The sequence below is a fragment of the Scatophagus argus genome, chromosome 11, assembly GCF_020382885.2.
Source record: "Scatophagus argus isolate fScaArg1 chromosome 11, fScaArg1.pri, whole genome shotgun sequence".
In the NCBI taxonomy this organism is placed as follows: Eukaryota; Metazoa; Chordata; class Actinopteri; family Scatophagidae; genus Scatophagus; species Scatophagus argus.
In genome coordinates, this window is record NC_058503.1 from 10,979,620 (window position 1) to 10,999,311 (window position 19,692).

The 19,692-nt window shown below is 39.3% G+C and overlaps 1 protein-coding gene across 1 annotated transcript in view; it reads left to right on the forward strand.

Annotated features, from left to right (window-relative positions):
• Positions 1–390: 390 nt before the first annotated feature.
• The window catches only part of LOC124067198 (glypican-6-like), a 75,588-nt gene continuing 56,286 nt past the window's right edge, over positions 391–19,692 (forward strand). Inside the window, exon 1 of the mRNA XM_046404345.1 lies at positions 391–1,099. Within this exon, the coding sequence (XP_046260301.1) occupies positions 949–1,099 (151 nt within the window). The 5' untranslated portion in view covers positions 391–948. The remainder of the gene's footprint in view (positions 1,100–19,692) is intronic.

Sequence of the window (19,692 nt, forward strand, 5' to 3'; positions counted from 1 at the left end):
ACCCTTGGATCAAGATGTTCCAAAATCAATAAAGCCATGAAAGCTTTCCGTCTGGTCTTCATCACATCCTTTATATCCTCTAGTTAATACAGTTTGACATCATGCTGCTGGTGTTTCGCTTTTGTATCAGATGAATATGAAAAAAAAAACTGTATTTACATTTTCTGAATTCAGTAAAATCTCCATCAGTGCAACACAAGAAACCACATTTTACATTTCCCAAAACTTTCACATAAAAGGATATATTATTTTAAAAAGCTCACATTTCATCAGTAGTTTAGTAGCAGTAGTACATTACTTTCCAGTTGTCTTATTACACCAATAATATTACCAAATATCTCCATAGTTTTTTAGAAATAGGTGTGCATAAACTGCAGCTGATAAAAAATTGAACAAAAAATGAACTCTTTCAAACATGACAGATTTTTATTATATCCCACAGTCCACCTACATCTCTACCTGTTTAGTCTTCTTCTTAGATTTCAACTCCATCTGTGTCGGTAGGTGCCTCCCTGCTTCACCCCACCAAAACGGATGAGGCTGGATTCCACTCCATATTTTGTGTCCCACTTTGCCTTGCCAGTGTATCTACCGTGAACACAGAGCGGTCCCCTCCACACAGCATTTCCACTTCAACACAGCGACCAGGGGCTTCGTCTGCTCAGCGAAGTTGACTTAACGCGCTGGGAAACGCACCGCCTGGATTCATGTGGCACCTCCATGCTCGCAGTCCTCTTTTCTGCGGCGCCGGGGGGACTTTTAACCATTCTCGGTTGCGATAGGGACCAGTTTTGTTTCGGGGAATGTGTTTGTAGACACTAATAGTTTAGTTGCAACCATTAAACGCCCTGTCATCAAGTACCTGCGGATCTATTGCAGGGGAGTTTTACCAGCAAGCAGGATACTGCAGAGAGCCCGAAACAATAAGGATCTTGACAGAAGTGAACAATGCTCAGACTAGAGACTATCATTTGCACTTTTTCTGTGCTGTCTGTTGCAGCGAGAGCAGATTTTAAGGCACGAAATTGCAGCGAGGTGAGGGAGGCTTGTGTCGGGAAAGGCTTCAGCTTCGCACATGTTCCTCTTCAGGAGATCCCAGGTAAGGTTGGACTGAGCGCCACCTGTCAATTACACTCACGATCTGCCGCTTTAAAGCAGTATAAATAACTAACCATTCTGAATGGAACACGTCGGCATTTAATGTCGAGTTCTGGATAGAAAAGTTCAAAATATTTTCCGTTGCAACTCTGATTTATGATGAAGTCATTCCTGTTCCTGTTGGTCTTGAAATGCTGCAGAGGTTGACGAATCCATTCTACAGCTCCTCAACCACCTGTCACTCACCAAGTTTGAGCGAACCTAACTGAGCAAAGTTTAAAACCACACGCAAGAAACCTCATTACTAAAATATTCCTGATTGATGTGACTGGATGCATCTGGCCTCAGTCAAGTGCCAGGTGCTGCTGTGGCCGGGGGTTGGGACTATGGGTTTATGTGAGCTGATTTGCTGATTATATATTCATGCTGCAATAACAATATCCTCTCAGCTCAGCATCAATGCTGAACGTGAAAAGAGTCCCCCCTCAGACAGCTGTGGCCAGAACTGTCTGCGTGTGTCCAGTAGAGGTCTCCGACTGTGCTAACCAGGCAGAGATAATGACCGGTCAGCTCTGCAGATTAGTTCCTGTCCTGTGAAAATGAAGTGATAAGGTGAAGTGAAACTGCTGGCTCCTGCAGTGCTTCAGCAGCAATCCATAACCACGAACCACTGATTTCACATAATTTCAGCCATTACCCTCAGAGGCAATTATTTCAAATATTTTATTGAATAGCACATTTAGGTCTGCATTTGGGTCCCTGTGACACTAAAGCATGTAAATGCTACAGGTTTACGACTGTTCAGTTAGATCTAACTGGCTCTCACGAAATAGAGGTTTGCATCATTATACATATATGTGCGGGCAATTCTATAAGCAGATACAAATATGTTCTGTTTTAGCAGTTCAGATCTTTTTGCTTAAAATGACTCCTGCAGAGCCAAAGTGTCAAAACAGTGTTCTACTGCCATAATATTTAGAGCAGTAAATAAATTTGTTTCTTCAATTTCATAAGACCACTGAAACAGTGATTATCTAGTGTGTAATTATGTGAACATGAAGAAAAGTAATTAGTGTTGTTGTTTTTTTTTATGTCACCCCAGCTGAGTTGTTTCTCCAGGTCACTGTTATGCCTCAGGGCCAATGATTCTCTGTATAAAGCAGGAAATCTGGCACCAGTAAAAGGCTGCATATTTGATGACAGGCACACCTGTTCAGAGATGGGTTGAATAACTAACTGATTAAATCCTTTGGATCCATGTCTGTGACATCACAACTAATCTCCCAAATGAGAGAAAAATTAAAATCTCTCTCATCTCAGAATGATGTCAACCTGAATAAATGTCTTTTGATCTGGTCTCTGACTGAATCACAACCTTACATGTCTGCTGGTGAGGCAACACATTATCAACAGCTCAGCAAATTCGCACAGTGACGGGCATGCCCTTGAGGCTGTAGGGTATCGCCTCTCACCCATGCATGCAGCATTGGAGCTAAGACGAGACTAAAGTAAGTTGGGGAAATGGCCTTTTTTTAAAAAAATAAAAAAAGGATATAAATCTCCTGAAAATTGTTACATGTATTGGAAGCAGAAATCTGTCTTAAGAGGATCCATGTGACAGAGGGGAGGCAAATTCAGTGATGACATACTTTGGAGTTAATCTTCCAGTACTTGTTGATTAGTTGGTCCTCGGAGTGGCTCTTGAAGCTTCCCATATAGCTAATTGTTGTCTGTCAGCCGTGCTGCTGCCAACACGCTCTATTAACTGTAATGGTTTGGCATAAACGTCAACCTTCATGTTCCTGCTCCGCCTCAACCTACGACGCTTCTCCATACTGTACATTCATGTTAAATTACCACTCTTTTCTTCTGGATTTCTTGAAGTCTCTGTCATTACATCTGAAATTTGCACAGCCTTCAACACCAAATTGTAGTGAAGGAAGACTGTTTGTGTGCTCTCCCTGCTTTGATGTAAGATGCCAATAGAGACCAAGTTAAGCATAGAAATAAACCAGAAAACACAAATTTCTCTTATCATGTTATGTATATATAAGCCACATTTTGTGACTTGCGTTATCTTTTTAAAGCTAATCCAGCTAGGCCACTGTTGAATTTCTTAATCACATTGCTGTCTTTCATGATATGATCATACTGCATGCTTTTGACCAATAAGAGACACTCACCACAGCCATTAAAAATATAACAGAGACGTGAACAGAACAGCAGGGTTTTTTTTGCAGCTTTTTTGCTACAGTATGTTTTTCACAGAAAGCAGATTTTAGCTGTTGCATTTGGTCAGACAGAATGAACCAGGTCAGGTGGAATTACAACAGTGGAGTCAGTATTATTGACAGAAATGTTGTTATGATCCAAAGCCTGGAGGCTCAGTTGGTACAGTAATTCCACAAGACTTAGGCGATGCTGCTGCTGCCTGCTGACCAGGCCAGGCTGGAGGCTGTCAACATCTGTGCGGTGAAACGGCAGGAGCGTGAACTTGAGGACTGCTCTAAAAGTCTTTGAGTGTTCGCACATCTAAAAATGCCCAGAGCATCATCCTCTCCACGGCATGCTTTATTTATATCTTGTTAATTCAAGAAATTTTGAAAATTTCAGCCTTTCACATTTTTTTTTTTCCTGGCTCAGGCTGAACCTCTGAGGGGTGTTGATGCACGACAGCAAGCATGAGCGGTACGATTAAGTACAGTTAGGGCTGGGCTGGGCAACATAGGTAAAAAAATTTATCACAAAAAAAGGTTTGATTTCAGTCGATATCAGTAATTATTGATATTTTTTATCAGGAGAAAAATGTTTTTTTAACATTTAAGTTTTAAGATTAAAAAGATATTTTCATTATTACAGTATAGCATAAGGACTTGAGCTTTTTTTGTTTGTTTGTTTGTCTTAATTGTGCTTTGAGCGTATTCATGTTGTCATTGTTACTAATACAACCCAAGAGACTTTCTGTGGATGGTTATGAGACTACTTAACATTGACATTGCTCACCTGAAAGCTGAAAGCGAGCAGTGGCTGAAACATTCCAGCCAGCCAGCCCAGGTCGAGGTCAAGTTGTTAAAGGCATAATATGTAGGAATTTCTTGAAAATAATGTATAGACTCATGGAAAAATATCTCTCTCAGTCATCACTGGTGATCCATTAAAAATGCATGGCAGCGTCTTTATCTGCAGAGTTTCTGCCATCTGACTGTCTTTCTTATTTTATTTTTATTTTGCCATGTTCCCGATGCGTCTGGGTGTCGACGATTCAGAAGGTCATAAAATACTAGTTTTAGTCTTAAATACTAGTTTTGAGTTGGTGGCTATTTGACTATCTTGGAATAAATCTCAGCAATCAACTCTCTTTGTCCAGAATCAGCGGTGCAGGAGGCAGGACGTGACGCACGAGGTACGCTGCGGTTGTAATTCAGTAAAGGCTTTCCCCAGAAATAACACTGCTTTTATTTTACGAGAAATCACGGGAAGTCCTCTCTCCCATAATGGTTAGCTTCACAAGCGGACCTTTCAGATCCGGTTATAACAATGCAGTTTAGCCGACTTCCAGCGGCAGCCACATATGTAAAATACAGCGGCTATGGATGAGAGCGGAGTTCACTGCTCTGAGTCAAAGATCTCATGTTTAGGTTTTTGTTGTGCTTGTTGAACAGTTGTTTGATAAATTGTTGTCAGAAAAGAATCCGAATTGCCATTTTTATTCTCAGTTGTCAGGAAAACCCCTGCCCTTTAAATCCGCTTCTTCATTGCTCTGGTTAAAGATCAGACCTGCACCCGGTCTTGCCCCTGCTGTCTCAGTTTCCACTCAGTGTCTCAGACAAGATGGCAAGATATGGAAAGTGAGTCATGCAGCAGACTGCTGGATTCAATGGAACTTCTTAGCATGTCATATTCTGTGCTATCATTTGACGTCCAGCTCTGTTTACTCCCAGCCAGGAGATGGAGATGGGACAGAAATAACGGTGCTGATATTTTATGTGATACTTGGCTGCCTGCACAACGAGGCAAATGATCTCTGCTGAAGTGTGTAATGTGTGCAGGTTCTTTACTCTCATGTAATGGGATGGCGAGAGATTAAAAAGGGCTAAACGGGAGTGCCTTTAGATGGGGATGACCAGGTGACTTTGTTAGCCCGCGCAGCATATGCCAGTATTGCTGTGATGTATTGTCAGATCATTGTGACCTTCCTGTCAGTCACACATGGAGGCAAATCTGGGAGTCCTGGCAACCTTTGATGGATTCATGGTGTGTTTTTGCTTTTACATTTAATTTTTCATACATCAAAATATATGTGATGAATTGACATATAACCAGACAGATTGGCAGTTATTTTTTTGAGTTGGTACACAGTAGCAGCAGTATTTGAGGCTGCGTTCAGCTATATAATGTAATGTGAATGTGTCCTACTGAGAATCAGAGGGGTGGGTACTATCAGAGGAGAAGAATCCAAACAATCATCTTTTCTATTTTTTTTTCTTCTTTTTTTTGTGCTGCGGCAGAGGGGATTTCTCCAACTCTGCTTCCATGCCTGTGTCATCAATCATGCTCTTGAATGCCAAAATGGCCTCATGATGGGATCTCTCTGTGGGTGTTCCCTTGGAGAGCTACAAGAAACATTGTGTCCTGCATGTGTTTTAGCATTGCAGCAATGGAAGCAGTCAAGCAGCAAACACACAAAACATATCAAAAAGCTTAAGAAGGGGAATGTTTGATTTTTTTTTTTTTTTTTTTTTTACAAATTATTTTTATTTATTTGTTTTTTTGCTTCATTTTAAATTGATGATCTGTAATTTGCTTTACCAGTAAATAAAGTTTTATTTGCTGTTGTATGCGCAGAGGCGTATTTGGTACTCCTCTAGATGCTATTGCTGTCCAACACAATAGTTATGGATGAAAAGCCCTGAAAGCTTTTTAACTTTTGATCAAAATTCTTTACATCACATGAAAGGTTTCTGTGTTTGTGGTCTTGCCATTTGTTTTCTCTCCGGTTTGAACTGGAAGGAGCTCGGCTGGATAAGTCAGCTTCTGAGTCCCAGTCAGAGTCTAAGGGAAATTGTGAGGTTGTTTGTACAAGTACTTTGAGCTTTATCTCTAAATAATTTATACCTAAAATATTTTTTCCCTAGTTGTAATTTTAATGTTGATAATGTAGTCATTTAAAGTTTAAACCTTAAAACCACATCATTGTAAATGTCATCTTGCAACTGAATTATGTTTTTATGTATCTTTTGTGACAGGATTGCTTTAATTCATTGGCCAATATACAAGTTATGTAAAATGCAGTCCGATTTGTTCAGATGCAGTACTGAAATGGCCCATTCACATTCACCTTAATAAAGCCATTAGCTCATGTTGTCTGACCAACAGTCTAAAATCCAGTCAAAAGTTATTTTTTTGTCAGTCCAGAGCCTTCAGTCTATGCAGCTGTGCTCCATTTCAGCTCCCAAAGTAAGCTATCTACAGATGTGAATTTTGATGTGTTTGGGTCTCTTTAGAAAACTCATGTCTTCAGGGCTACTACCAGAAGTAGTTTCTGGATAATACCTCTAAACCCCAGTCCTGTCTGTGACCCAAACTTTCTATTTATTCTGTTTGTGGCCTTCAGCAGGGTTTATGTCCAACTTTCTGTTGCTTATAACCCTGGTTTCTAAACTGTTAATACAGACTACACATTTAAAAACCAGAAGGAAACCTTTGGGTTTTTTTTTTGTTTTGTTTTTTTTAATTTTCAACATAGCAAGGAAGCTATCTTCTTTACAAACCAATAAAAAAGAGACGCTGGGTTATTGAAGCTCGACCAAACACTTTAAGTCTGTCATGCCTTGTTTATATCATTGATAAGCAGTCGTTGTCATATAGGATACTGGAGGAATGATGCTGCAAACACAGCCATGACAAATTAATGTTTGTCAAACTCATTTGAGATAAATCGACTGTGAAAAACAAGGGAATGGATTGAAGTGATTCTCTTGAGACCACATGGCAATAGCTGTTTAATGGTTTAAGAATCATTTGAAATGTGAAAGAATGAGTGCTCCTGCTGTCAACATGAGATTGAATAGATGTTCTTTTGATCTATTAGATCCTGTCACCAACTGTCCAATTAAATTCTAACCTGAAGCCACTGAGAAAGAGCTTTTTCATTCTTCATTTAAGTAGCAGAGATACATATTTCCATTACTGGTCCTTCATTTCCATCACTGATCTGATTTCTTTTGTCCTTTTTTTAAAACTTGGTACCATATACTGCATGCTACACTCTTGTTTTGTTAGAAAAAATAGAATCATTCAACTGCATTTGTTACATCTTATGACATCTATTTCAACCAAATTTAATTGTTGCAGTGGATATCATTCTGCACAGTATCTTGTCTCACATACCCAGACCTGTTTCCATGGGGCTGTGTCAGCACTGGAGAAAGGTCTGGCTGCACCAATATCGTTCTAGTATAGGGGAGAGGAGTACAGAAGACTAATAGAGACAATGTCCAATATCCAAATTTGTTGGCAAGACAAACAAATGCCCTCATATTGCAACAAACAAAAGATATTTCAGTCATTCCCTTACACTATAAGAGTGCAATACAGTATATTGAAGGGATGCTATTATTATTGTTATTTATTATTTTTCCTATTATCCATCCTCCGACATCTGACATCAATAGTAATTTTGCAAGGGAAACAATAAAACAAACACTCCCTTCTGTGCACTCCATGTGTTTAGGAGGTAGCTAACAGCACCATCATCTGACGCGAGTCACAGCACATGGAAGTCACATCGCTTGTTTAGACTGCTGCCGCTGTTGTTTGAATGAAACTCAACACTATGAAACATCAAGACATATTTTCTTTCCACTTGAAAGATTTCTTCAAGAAACAACTCTCTGCAAAAAACCCACAGCACTTGATATTAGACAGCCTTCTACAGTTAAATTTGACATTAGCTGTTGTATGAGATGACACCCTCTGGAACACATTTTGGGTCGAATCCCTGCAATGTGTGCAGTTTCACTGTAGTTCTGAACTTTGCTTTTGGTTCGACATGCCGATGTGTTAACCTTTAGTGGCTCCAGGTCACTGGTTATGTCAGACCCTGAGAGAGAGAGCTTTTTCACATGGTGCAACAACAGTCACCTGAAGCTTAGTATCCGCAAAACCTATCAGCTTCTGGTGGAGTTACAGTGCTTTAAAAATGGATGTAGCTGCGAAGAAGCCAAAAACATTTTGCACACTGGAGAGGTGAGCCCTGGCTAAAATAACAAAATCCTTGCAAAAGAAAAGGTATAAGCTGGTAGCTTGGTTACATTTGTACTGTTAGCAACAAGTGAATAGGGTTAAGTTAATTTGCCATTTTCAGCATGTCAGTAGGTAGCTCAGAGGTTACTGTTGTTTCCAGAAGAGACAGGGATTTTGAAAATGCTGGCAAACAGACAGCAGCAAGGGAAGGAAATGCCGCCTAGACAGCATTCTACCCACAGTTTACATCAGAAGAGTGATAAATATTACCAAGCTACAAATGGATTCATTAATGTCTTAAAACTGAAGCTGTAAGACTATACAATGTAACACCTGAGAGGTGCTACATGTGGATAAATTCTGAGTTTGACTGTCATTTCTTCTGCAAACCTCAGTTCATATGATGCCACCAGAGTTCTGTTGTTCTGTATGTGTAAGATTATCAAATGACTGTTATTCAGACATTTTCTGGCACATATCTCTTACTTGATACCTGACTTCCTTGTCTGACTCTGTTTATTTATTTATTTCTTAGAATTGTTTACATGTCTTCCAGTAGTTGACAAAATTTCACTGCCTCTTTTCATGCCATCCACGGATCATCATTGACTTTCAGAAAACAATCCTCAGGATCAGTATGCGTTTCTTCATAGACACGGGGATCAAATTTTGGCTTTCGGCTGCAACATATAGCTGGTGCTTTTCACCGACACCTCATCTGCCTGTCAAAACCTAGCCACTGTGAAACAAAGCCCCCCTCAAATGCCTCATTGCTGTCGTTGGATCTATCTTTAGCTACATGTCTGCCACTCCTGTCTTGTTGACAACGTCTGACTAGACATGATGTGCAACTGGAGAGGATGTTTGCCTTTACACTGCTCCTGAGGATGGTTCAGTGTATTTCAGTGAGCTAGCATTGGGAGCTGAGTGTTGTGCAGTTTAGTTGTGTCCTCTCGCTCTCAGTTAAGTAGTCTGCTGACTAGAGGACACATGCAACAAGGTATCAGGGGTAATAATGGCCGGTATCAGTAAACTAAGCTGTAAATGCTGAGTGAAAGGTAATGATCAGTGCAGGTCTCAAGGCCCTCCAGGTCTCCACACAGCCACCAGCTGCTACCAGAAGTGCAGTCCTCTGCCATGCTCCACTTAGCAAGTTGACGCAGAAGAGAGTGGCTTGTCTGCTCTTGTCTCATTCTCAGGGGCTTCTAGGCGTGCTGCCCATGTGGATCGAATATCCACCCCAGTCTCCTCGTGCCTTCACTAGGCTTTTTTATTACATACTCCTCGATAAATATCAAAGCTGTGGCATAGTGTTAAACATGCTGATTATGCGGTGCTTGTCATTCCTAAATGTGCTACACATGGTGTTAGAGAAATCCATGCATTAATCTAAGCTATAATGATATTGTGCACCTTGCAGAAGGGTATTGCACATGAATATTCCACAGCTATTACCCACAAGGTCAAACGTATTGTACTTTTTGGTGTTTATTTATCTTCCTGGAAAGATTTATGTGTCTTTGTGTAGTAAATGTACATGTAGAGGTTGCCAGACTGTGTGATGTAATCTGTTCATTATTTTCTCAATCTATAGTAATTATTTTGTGAAATGTCAGAAGATAGTAAAAACCGCACATCGCAATTTCCCAAAGTGACAAATACAAATGTTTGTTTCATCTGAACAACAGTCCAAAACTGAAAAATAGAAGCAAATCCTCACATTAAAGGAGGAGGCAGGAAATGTTTGGCATTTTTTGCTAGTTAGCCCTGATTAATCCAATGATATGTGTATTCAGATGTCACTGTGAAGCCCAAGTTTAGGAACAGTCAACTTGAAACCAAGTATATTGTTTAGAAAACGTATTCCTATTTCTTCAAAGCCTCTTAAAAATATTTCCTCTGCAGTGACAGAGGGCAGTTATGCATTTAGATTTCTCCCCTCAAAGATTTTTTTTTTTTTTATCATACATTTGAAAATATTTTAATATGAAACGCCATACCGTTGAGTCAACATTTGGCTGTTTTATCATGCGCACAGCCTTGCACACGGTATGTTGCAGAGGAATATCTTGACATATTCAAAAAAAAAAAAAAAAAATACTGACACATTTGCTAGGAATATGAAGCTGTTCCAACATCTTTATTCCTGTCCTTTTTCCCTTCACGCTGACTCTCCTGAGGATGAAGAATACCATCATACCATTGTACTGTGCTGCTTTTATTGTAGGCTGTTTTATGTCAGTGAGAATTCATTTCCTCTTGAACCTGTCCTCATTCAACCAAGGACATATACTCCTCTGTATCAGCATCCCCTAGTTATTTAAAACGCGAGCATGCCTTTCATTATGGTTTCTGACATGACCCAAAATGTGATAGGAATAATGTCATTCGATTTTGATTGATGGAAGTTCTAACTTGTGCAAGAAACTTGGCTATTCTGTACACAAAACCCTCTAGAGACGTTATTAAAAGTGTGAAGGAAAGACTGTGTGGCAAACACAGATTTATAGATCCATGCTGATGTTCATATGCATTGAATTTGATTCTCGTGTGCTGCAGTTCCTAAGGTTTTCATGTTGAAGTCTGATTATCCATTAGTCAGGGGTGAAGTAGAGATGGTGAATATCTGCTGCATTCAGACCCTGTACATTAAGTGCCATGGATGTCTCAAAGCATAGGACACAAAGTGAATATGATGAGTGCTGGATAGATCAGTGATTTACAGCAACCTCTGGCTAACCTCTTGATTTAGTTTTAACCATGTGGTGAAACGGGTGAGCAAATTTCGTCTTTTTAGCTTCTGATATAGTGATATCTTTAAAGTGTATCATCTCTACACATGATGCTGAAGAAGCCAGAAGAAAAGTTCCAATATTAATTTATTCATCACAGCACATACGCCCCCTTACTTCCTTGCAGTCAGACAAATTCATTTTCATTCATTTGGTTGAGCATGTGCTCATAGTTAGTCTGTTGATGTGTATGTCTTGAGTCACCAGCAGCATTAATTTGCTTCCTTAGTGGGTAAAGTATATGCTACTTTGTGTTTGTTTTCAGACCATGGATTGTATCTTGTGTTGAGGCTAACATAACCTTAGCCCAACAGAAGTCAGCCTAAATCTCAGAAATTGCTCAGCATGTGTAGATTTACTTGTTTTGAGAATTTTTTTCAAACAAGTGACTTTCAAAACAAAATAGTTTAATCCCAAATCACCAAGATGATTCATGATATGACATCTCCCCTTGAATCTCTGTATTTTGGTCAGAAAACCTTTTTAGAATCATTTGTCATTTCTGTATCACCTGGAGCAAAAATGATGAATAAATGAGAACATTTTCAGAGCTTGGCTAAGGTGAGAGTATGGCTGATAAAATGCATGACGGCAACAACAGCTTCTGGTGAAAAGGCAAACACTTGGACTCTCTTCACTATAATTAGCGCAGTGCCCGTTACAACGTGCCTGTCAGAACAGCGAATTGCTTGGCCTCTGGTATTGCTCCTTGCAGCTTTCTCGAGAACCTCTTGTCCAAACTACTTCACACTCAGCACTGACCGTGCAGAGGTTATCAAAATGTTAACATTAAAACTCAAATTAGCTAACAATCCATTAGGTATAAACAGTGCTGTTGAGAGGGTTAATGCAAATGTACATGACTCTGAGAAGTTTGGAGTTTCAGTGGGCGCAAATTCCGACTAAAACATATTGACTCTTAATATACTAAGTGTAGGACTATTTCTTTAAAAAGTGGCAGAATTTCAGACATCTTGGTTTTGAAGTGATGTGACATGCAATAAGAAGAAACTGTACTGATACCGAGGTTGGTCTCATTAGTAGTGAGTGCGACTTCAGTGAGTGTGAATCCATTAAAAGTTTGTCAGGGGGAACCATGGGACACAGCAGATGGCAGAGCACATATGCTGTGAGTCTCTTTGGCCAGGTACACTGATGAATACTTCTGAGAGTTGGCCTACCTTTGCTGATATGTGCAAGAACTCGGACACTTAATTCTCTAAGCTGCCTGAAAGTTGAGCTTGTAAAAGATGTCCAAGTCATAATGTTTTGACACAGACTGAAAATTATTGTGCTTGAGAAAATAAGTATTTCTAAAGTCATGTTGTAATTTTACTGATACTGATTTTACATGACAATTGATTGGTGATTGTGTCCTTCCTAGAGTTGCCCTCCCTCCTAAACATGTCGCATTTCAGTTGATATAACAATGCTCTGTAAAAGCGATTATGGGAACTAAATAGCATTGACATTTAATGTTGCTGTAAACCTTTCTGTCGATCAAGTGGAAGTGAAAAGACCAGCATACAAACTTTAATTTTGTGACTTTACAGCTGACTTTTAGAGCCAACAAAACAACTAAATAGGACAGACTTTAACTAGGGACAATTATGTGTTATGCAGTTTTGAAATGGAAATTTGTTACATCACTCGTTATTGTGATGGGGCTTCTGGGAAAACTTTGGAGGTTTGATATTAACATCCAATCAGACTGCTCTCAGTGACACAGAGCTTATGTAAGTGTGACTCGAACAATTACAAAAACAGAGGGGTTTTCAAAGGCTTGTAGGTGTGCTTGAATTCTCTGAACTGTTACCAATGACTACAGCTACATGAAAGACCTCACTAGCTACATGAACATAAAACTTACAAGTAACAGTGAGTATATTCAAAGCAAAGACAAAAACTATTTCAGTTCTATTATGTGGGATTATTATTACACACAGTCTTTTAAATCACTGCCAGCAGGCAAACATTGAAAAGCCTCCCATTTGAAAACTACTTAACCTTGACATGGGGACAGGATTTACTAATGCTTGCATCAAAAGAAATGTTTGTATTTATAAGACACAAAACATAATGCTGAAATCTATTAAATGGCTGATATCCATCCATCCATTTTCTATACCGCTTATCCGTCAGGGTCGCGGGGGAGCTGGAGCCTATCCCAGCTGACTACGGGCGAGAGGCGGGGTACACCCTGGACTGGTCGCCAGTCAATCGCAGGGCCTAAATGGCTGATATTTGTTATAAAATGTGAGCACATCTCAGCAGGAGAAGGTAGAATTTAAATATCTTTCCAGTGCTTCATCAGCAGTGATAATAAGCTAGCTGATTTGACTGACACTCCATTTGATTACAGACATAGAAGTGACATGAAGTAATTGCGACTTATGCTGACAGCTTGTATAGGTGTTAATAAACCACTGAGTGCATGCATAAACCTCTCTCATTAAAACTCAACTTTACATTTTTCACCTCATCTGTAAGTGGTTAACACTAGCGGCATAAATAATAATGATGTATTGAATGTGCTGGCTGTTTTGTTATTAATATGTTAATGTGAGTAGGATCTGCTGTTCTTTGTGCATGTTAAACATGATATGGTGCTTAGGCTCAAATTAAACTTGTGTTTTTGCCCTGGACAAATAAAGGACAGGAGGTGCAGTAATAGACAGTAAAGTTAGGCTGGGACAAGTATCCTTGTTTCACCCTCACAGCTCTCTTAATTCTAAGTGACAAGCCAAAGGCCAGCTTTGATACAAAGCTATTAGTGGGAAATAATTCCCCTCAGCTGCTAAAAAATGGCTCGTTCAAGATCACAGACAGCTTCAGGTGGAAATCATACTTGGCACCATTTCAGCCGAAAAACAAACAAAAACCCCATCTGCATAAGACTTGGCTCAGTGCAGGTCCAGTGAGTAAAGAAACAAGCTCTCCCAAAGCTGTGCTGAGACATTTACCTGAAGAACCCTCTTTTCAAAGCATTTCCACAAACCTTTTGCAACTCTCACGGGTCACAAGCACTGCACTTTTCTGTTTCTAAGATGGGACATGAGGTGATAGAAAAGTGGATAAAGTCACGCAGCTAAAGTAAACTTCATCATAGAAAACGCATTTTCAGAAATATTACTGTCACAAAAAATAACTCACCCTGGCTTTCATGTGTCTCTGCATGTCTGTGTTAGTGAGAGGCAGGGGACAGAGAAGCATTACTCTGACAATTTATCAATGCCAGCAAGCTGTTTAATGTTTGCCTCCACCCAAAGCTACAGCGTTAACAGTAGCGGGGCTTGGATTAAGTGCAGCGGGCCTTGAGGCGAGATCTTCTGACCACCCAGCCAGATCAGCCAAACCAAACATCACCGCAAGTGGTGTGATCGCCTCAGGAAGAGAGCTGGGATAAGAGCTAAGCTAACCAGAGGTGTAAGAAGTATTCCAGTCTTTCTGTCTTAGGTCTGAGTAAAAATAGTAATACCTCAGTGCAGAAACATTGGACAAAGCATACTTAAAGTACGAGAAGAAAAAGTATTTATGATCCAGAAACATATATTATTATCACTTTAATTTTGCAGCTGGTACAGGTGAAAAAGGTTTATCACATTATATATATCCTGCTAAAGCTAACTCAGTTTGAACCTAAGGCTATTATGTTACCCAACCTACTCCCTGCTGGGGTGCAGAAAAATAAAATGGATGAGGTACAACTGTAAGTAACCAGAAAAAGGTTCAGAGGTTGTTGACCAGACCAGGCTCTATCACATCATCACAAATCAAGCTATTGCATTCAATGCATGGGTTGCATCCTGAGCCAGCAGAACTGTTGCTCCTTCCTACTTACTCCCACCTGATAAAAACGGTCAAACATGAGAAAAAAACAGTTTAAGTGTGGACAGATGAAGCTACAGCAGCCCTGCTGGACTGTTTTGACTGATCTGTCTGGCACATGTTCAGAGATGCTGCCAACCAGGAGAACCACAATTTTGATGAATATAAATCAACAGTCACATCTTTCGTCAGCAAATGTGAGAAGAATATGAATATAAGTAAAGCTGCTGGGTCTGATGACATCCCTGGTCAGAAACTAAAAACTTGTGTCAATCAACTAGTCAGTCAAGTAACTGATGTTATTAATGACAAGGAGAGTGTTCTCATCTGCTTCAAGAGAGCCATCGTTCCTGTACCTAAAAAATCTAAAATGTCTAGTCTAAATGACCACTGATCTGAGACACTCACTGCACTCTGATGAGAGCCAGGACCCTCACCAGTTTGTATTCAGAATCAACAGATCCACCGAGTATATATCTCCACCGCCCTCCACACAGCCTGAAAACCTTGAAAATAACAACACCTACATCAGAATGCTGTTTGTTGATTTCAGCTCCACATTCTATACACTCTCCCCCATGAAATTGATTGCCAAACTTTACAACACTCTGCAACCGGATATCAAACTTACTCACAAACAGACTGCAGACATTTCAGACTGGCGGTCACACCTCCTCCTCTCTAGTGCTCAATACTGTAGCCCCCCAGTGATGTGTACTCAGATCCCTCCTCTTCACGCCGTACACCCATGACTGCAATCCCAGACACGGGGAGAACTTCTTTGTGAAGTTTGTGGATGATAGGCCTCTGAGTAGGGGCTCATCGGTTTGATTGACAGCAGCTTTAGTTGCCGTCTGTACAGTGGCAGGAGAGCTAGAGACAAAGTACACAAACTTGTGCTATAGCTTACACTTCATGTGCAGACAGTGTTTTGGAGATGATATGCTCATGTGTGTTATTTAGACTCAGAAATAGTTCTGTGAACTGAGCTTGACTTAAAATGATCTACAGTTCCTGTGTTTCTCAGAAAGAAGGAGCACACCACCAGGGCAACAATGTGGCTGACGTGTTTGGAACAGTTTTTGTACAATTGAGCACTACAACATGCTATATCAGGCTTCTGCTGCAGGCAGGATTCATTAGTAGACCCAATTCATTGCAGGTTTTTTTTTTTGTGATGCCCCTTTTTAAGAAATACTATAAAATATTACAAAACAAGATCAGTAAATAAGTTAATTAGCTATACAAGCTTTAAAGAACTACCTGGCCCTCAGTCACTCCATCCTGTCTTTTGATAATATGCGGTCTGTGTTAGATTATCTGTGAGGCCACTGTGCTGTTTTAACCTTGACAGGGAAGGTCGCGGCACGACACCACTTGCTGAGTGGTGAAGTCCCTTGAAAGCACCTTCCCATATGTTGATATACGACAGGCTTATTTTTAAGTGATCTTTTGCTCTGTTGAGACCCTTGCAGCATACAGTAGGTCTGTTGTTTCAAGATGGATTTTTTTTCTCCCCTCAACATATCTGATCAAAAGACTGCACTCAAAATGTGTAGCCTGAGGGACATGCCAGTAGCCAAATCCTTTTTTTCTACAACATTTTTTTTTTCCAGTGTCGATTTAGAATGCAGGCTGGATCAGTGAGGGGAGTGTGTGGGGAGAGTGGGGCTATGATGCCGGAATTGTATCGCTGACTATATATTCAAGCAGACATCTGGAATGGGAGACCTGATGAAAGCACCAGTGACATGCTTGCATTAGGGTCTTTTTCCTGTAAGACTGAAAGATTTTTTTTTAGTGTTGCACACCCTTCATCTTTCTATAGCTTGGTACTGTGTACAGTGTTTCCTTGCTTGATTGATTCTGCAATTTTCTATTGACATTATTAGTGATTATTATCCACACTTGAATTATATACAGTTAAGATAAATTTTGCATACCGACACACACAAAGCCCTTTATATACGCTTAGTCTGTCTGTTAACAATAAGATTTATGTTCAGTTTATGGGCATGAAGAAGATATTAACTGCACTGTTTTTATTTATACATAACCTCTGTTTCTCCAGCCAGCAAACAGAGCATTTCTTTCAGTCTGTATCACTGCCCCAAGTGAGCAACACACACAAATGCACACCCCTGACACATGCGTACAGTATGCTATACTGTACTTACTGAATATCAGTTAAATTAAATGACAAACAGTAAAAGTATGTTGAGATATTTCATACTAAAATACACTTACAGTATAATTAAATTATTTATTATTATTATTACTATTTTTTTTTTAACTAGTATTGTACTTAACTTCTACAGAATGTGTTTAAATATTGGGACTATTCTAAGACCTGCTCCATCATGTACTGGATACTCTGGTGTCATATTATAATGGTCAATCTGCTGTTTTGTTTTGGTGAGAAATTAAAACATATTCTTCATTTTTAGCCTTGTGACAAAATAATCTCAACTCAAGGTCTCCTTGTCAGAGCTTTCAGTCGCATCCCGCAGTGGTTTTCATCAGCCAACAGAAGTGGCTCAGGTGTCATCATGACGACTTGACTGATTAACTGACTTCACATTCTTATATAAACCTTGATCTTGGACACTTTGTCATTTTGTCACCATTCTGCATGTGTTTCTTGATCTGCAAGACCCCGATTGCATGTACTTCTCTATTTCCTAAAGCCATCAAAAGTACCACAGAGTGCAGGTGTTAGTGCTGAATGACTACATTCTCGACTGCAGTCACTTTACTTTCAAGCATTGTTACATAGAACATTGTTACATAGAACATAATGGCCGTTGTAACTGTTTTTCCTGTTGAAGTTTCTCAGGCAATTCCTTTAACTATAGAGTGAACAAAAGCAGCATCAATTATTAACACAGCACACACATGCTGTACTATGTTATCACAATAATTCAACAATCATTAAGGTGCACATTCATTCGTGTAGGAATTGAATTTCAAGTTGTGAATTTTCTGACATTATTACATCATGATTCATTACATAAAAATTTGGAATTTTTATGTTATCTCATATTATTATTTGTAGAAATTTTACCTGTTATTTTTTGTTGCCTGTGTGCAAAACAGTATTCTGTTCATATCACATTGTTACTCACTCAGTGCGCTTCTCATTAAGTGAGATCGATTTTTTTGTTCTTCTGTGCTGTGTGTCTGTTTTTTCCTGCAGCGAGATTTTTACACCAGCTATCTGGTTATAGCTGGTTGCCTGGTTAGACGTTCATGCTCATTGTAGACAATGAAAAATTTGGTATTTTTTTCAGGGAAATTTTAAGTCTGGTTTCAATGTGCTCTGAAAGCAGAATATCATGTGTGTTTGTACGATTGAAAAATCTGAAATATCACAATATAATCCCAATGCAGGAGACATGCTAATGTGAACTGTATAGGGAATCTTGGGAGGAAAGATTTCTGCTCCCAGTCACAGTTTGGTTAGGTTTAATCATTGAAAGTACTTGTTTAGGTTTAGACAGAAAAAGTGTTTTAGTTTTAGGAAACGATCCTGGTTAGGGTTAAAAAAAAGCAGCTGTTCACAATGTTAAACACATGTTACAACAAAAGACACAAAACAAATTCTGTGTGCATCAGTCTGCAAGTCAACCTTTGAGAGCATTAAGGCATAGAATCGTAAGAGCAGAATCAGACTTATCTGTGCAGTCCTAATCGTGGGCATGCTGGAATCTGCGCTTTCAGTTTTCTCTTGCTGTTTTGGTAGCACATGAGCACTTGAAATTACAGGTCACTTACCTACCATTTTTACTAGCAAGCTGGACACTCACATGTGGACATCACGGTCATGTATCTTTAAATCAGAAGTCAGAAAATCTCAAAATTTCTACTATAGTGGCTTATAAATGAGATAATTTTCAAATAAATTGAATGTTATTTTAGTCTTTTATTGTCCAATGACACAAATACCAAATACTATCTCCATCTGATTGTTTGCTAAGTGGATTCACACTGCCAAAAGTGAGCCTGAGCAACTTTAATTATCATGAGTGTGAAAATTTTTGTTGCTGGCTCAGAGGTAGTTACTAAATTACTTTTGCATGCTTGAATTTTCTCTTATGATTCTGTCCATAGAGTTGCACTCAAATTTGTTTTGTGTTTTCTCAAATATTTTGTTGTCAAAATACTTCAGTAGTTTTTCGACTGTGAGATGAATAAATCACCTGCTTCATCTTTAAAAACGGCTGCTTCAGAGAATTAAATTATGTAGGTCGTGAACTTTTGATTCACTTCAGTATTTCTCTAGTGTCATTGATTATACAATGTGCAAGAGAATATTTTAAAAGAATGTATTATCTGTTCTTTCCATGGGTTTAACTTTGATAACCCCTTGTCATCGGTACTTCTTATTGCCTGACCAAATGAAAAAAGAGAACTATAATGTTCCTGAAGATCCCGCAAGGCACGTGCATTTACTCCGACCATTTGTATAAATGGAACATTACAGTGAGGATGTATATGTCATTTCACGTGGGATAAAGGGTCCTCCAAGGTTTTCCTGTTGTTAACACTTTTAAAATGGCAGTTGAATTGTGAGCTACTGAAAAAACAAGGGTTAAGGGTTATAACTATAATTCAGAATTCTGCTTAAGCATACAGAAATCATTTGTACAGTAAACTTTGACATCAGAAAATGATTGGAAAAAAGTATTTCATTGTTGTACCGTATTTCATTACCAATCTGTAATGACAT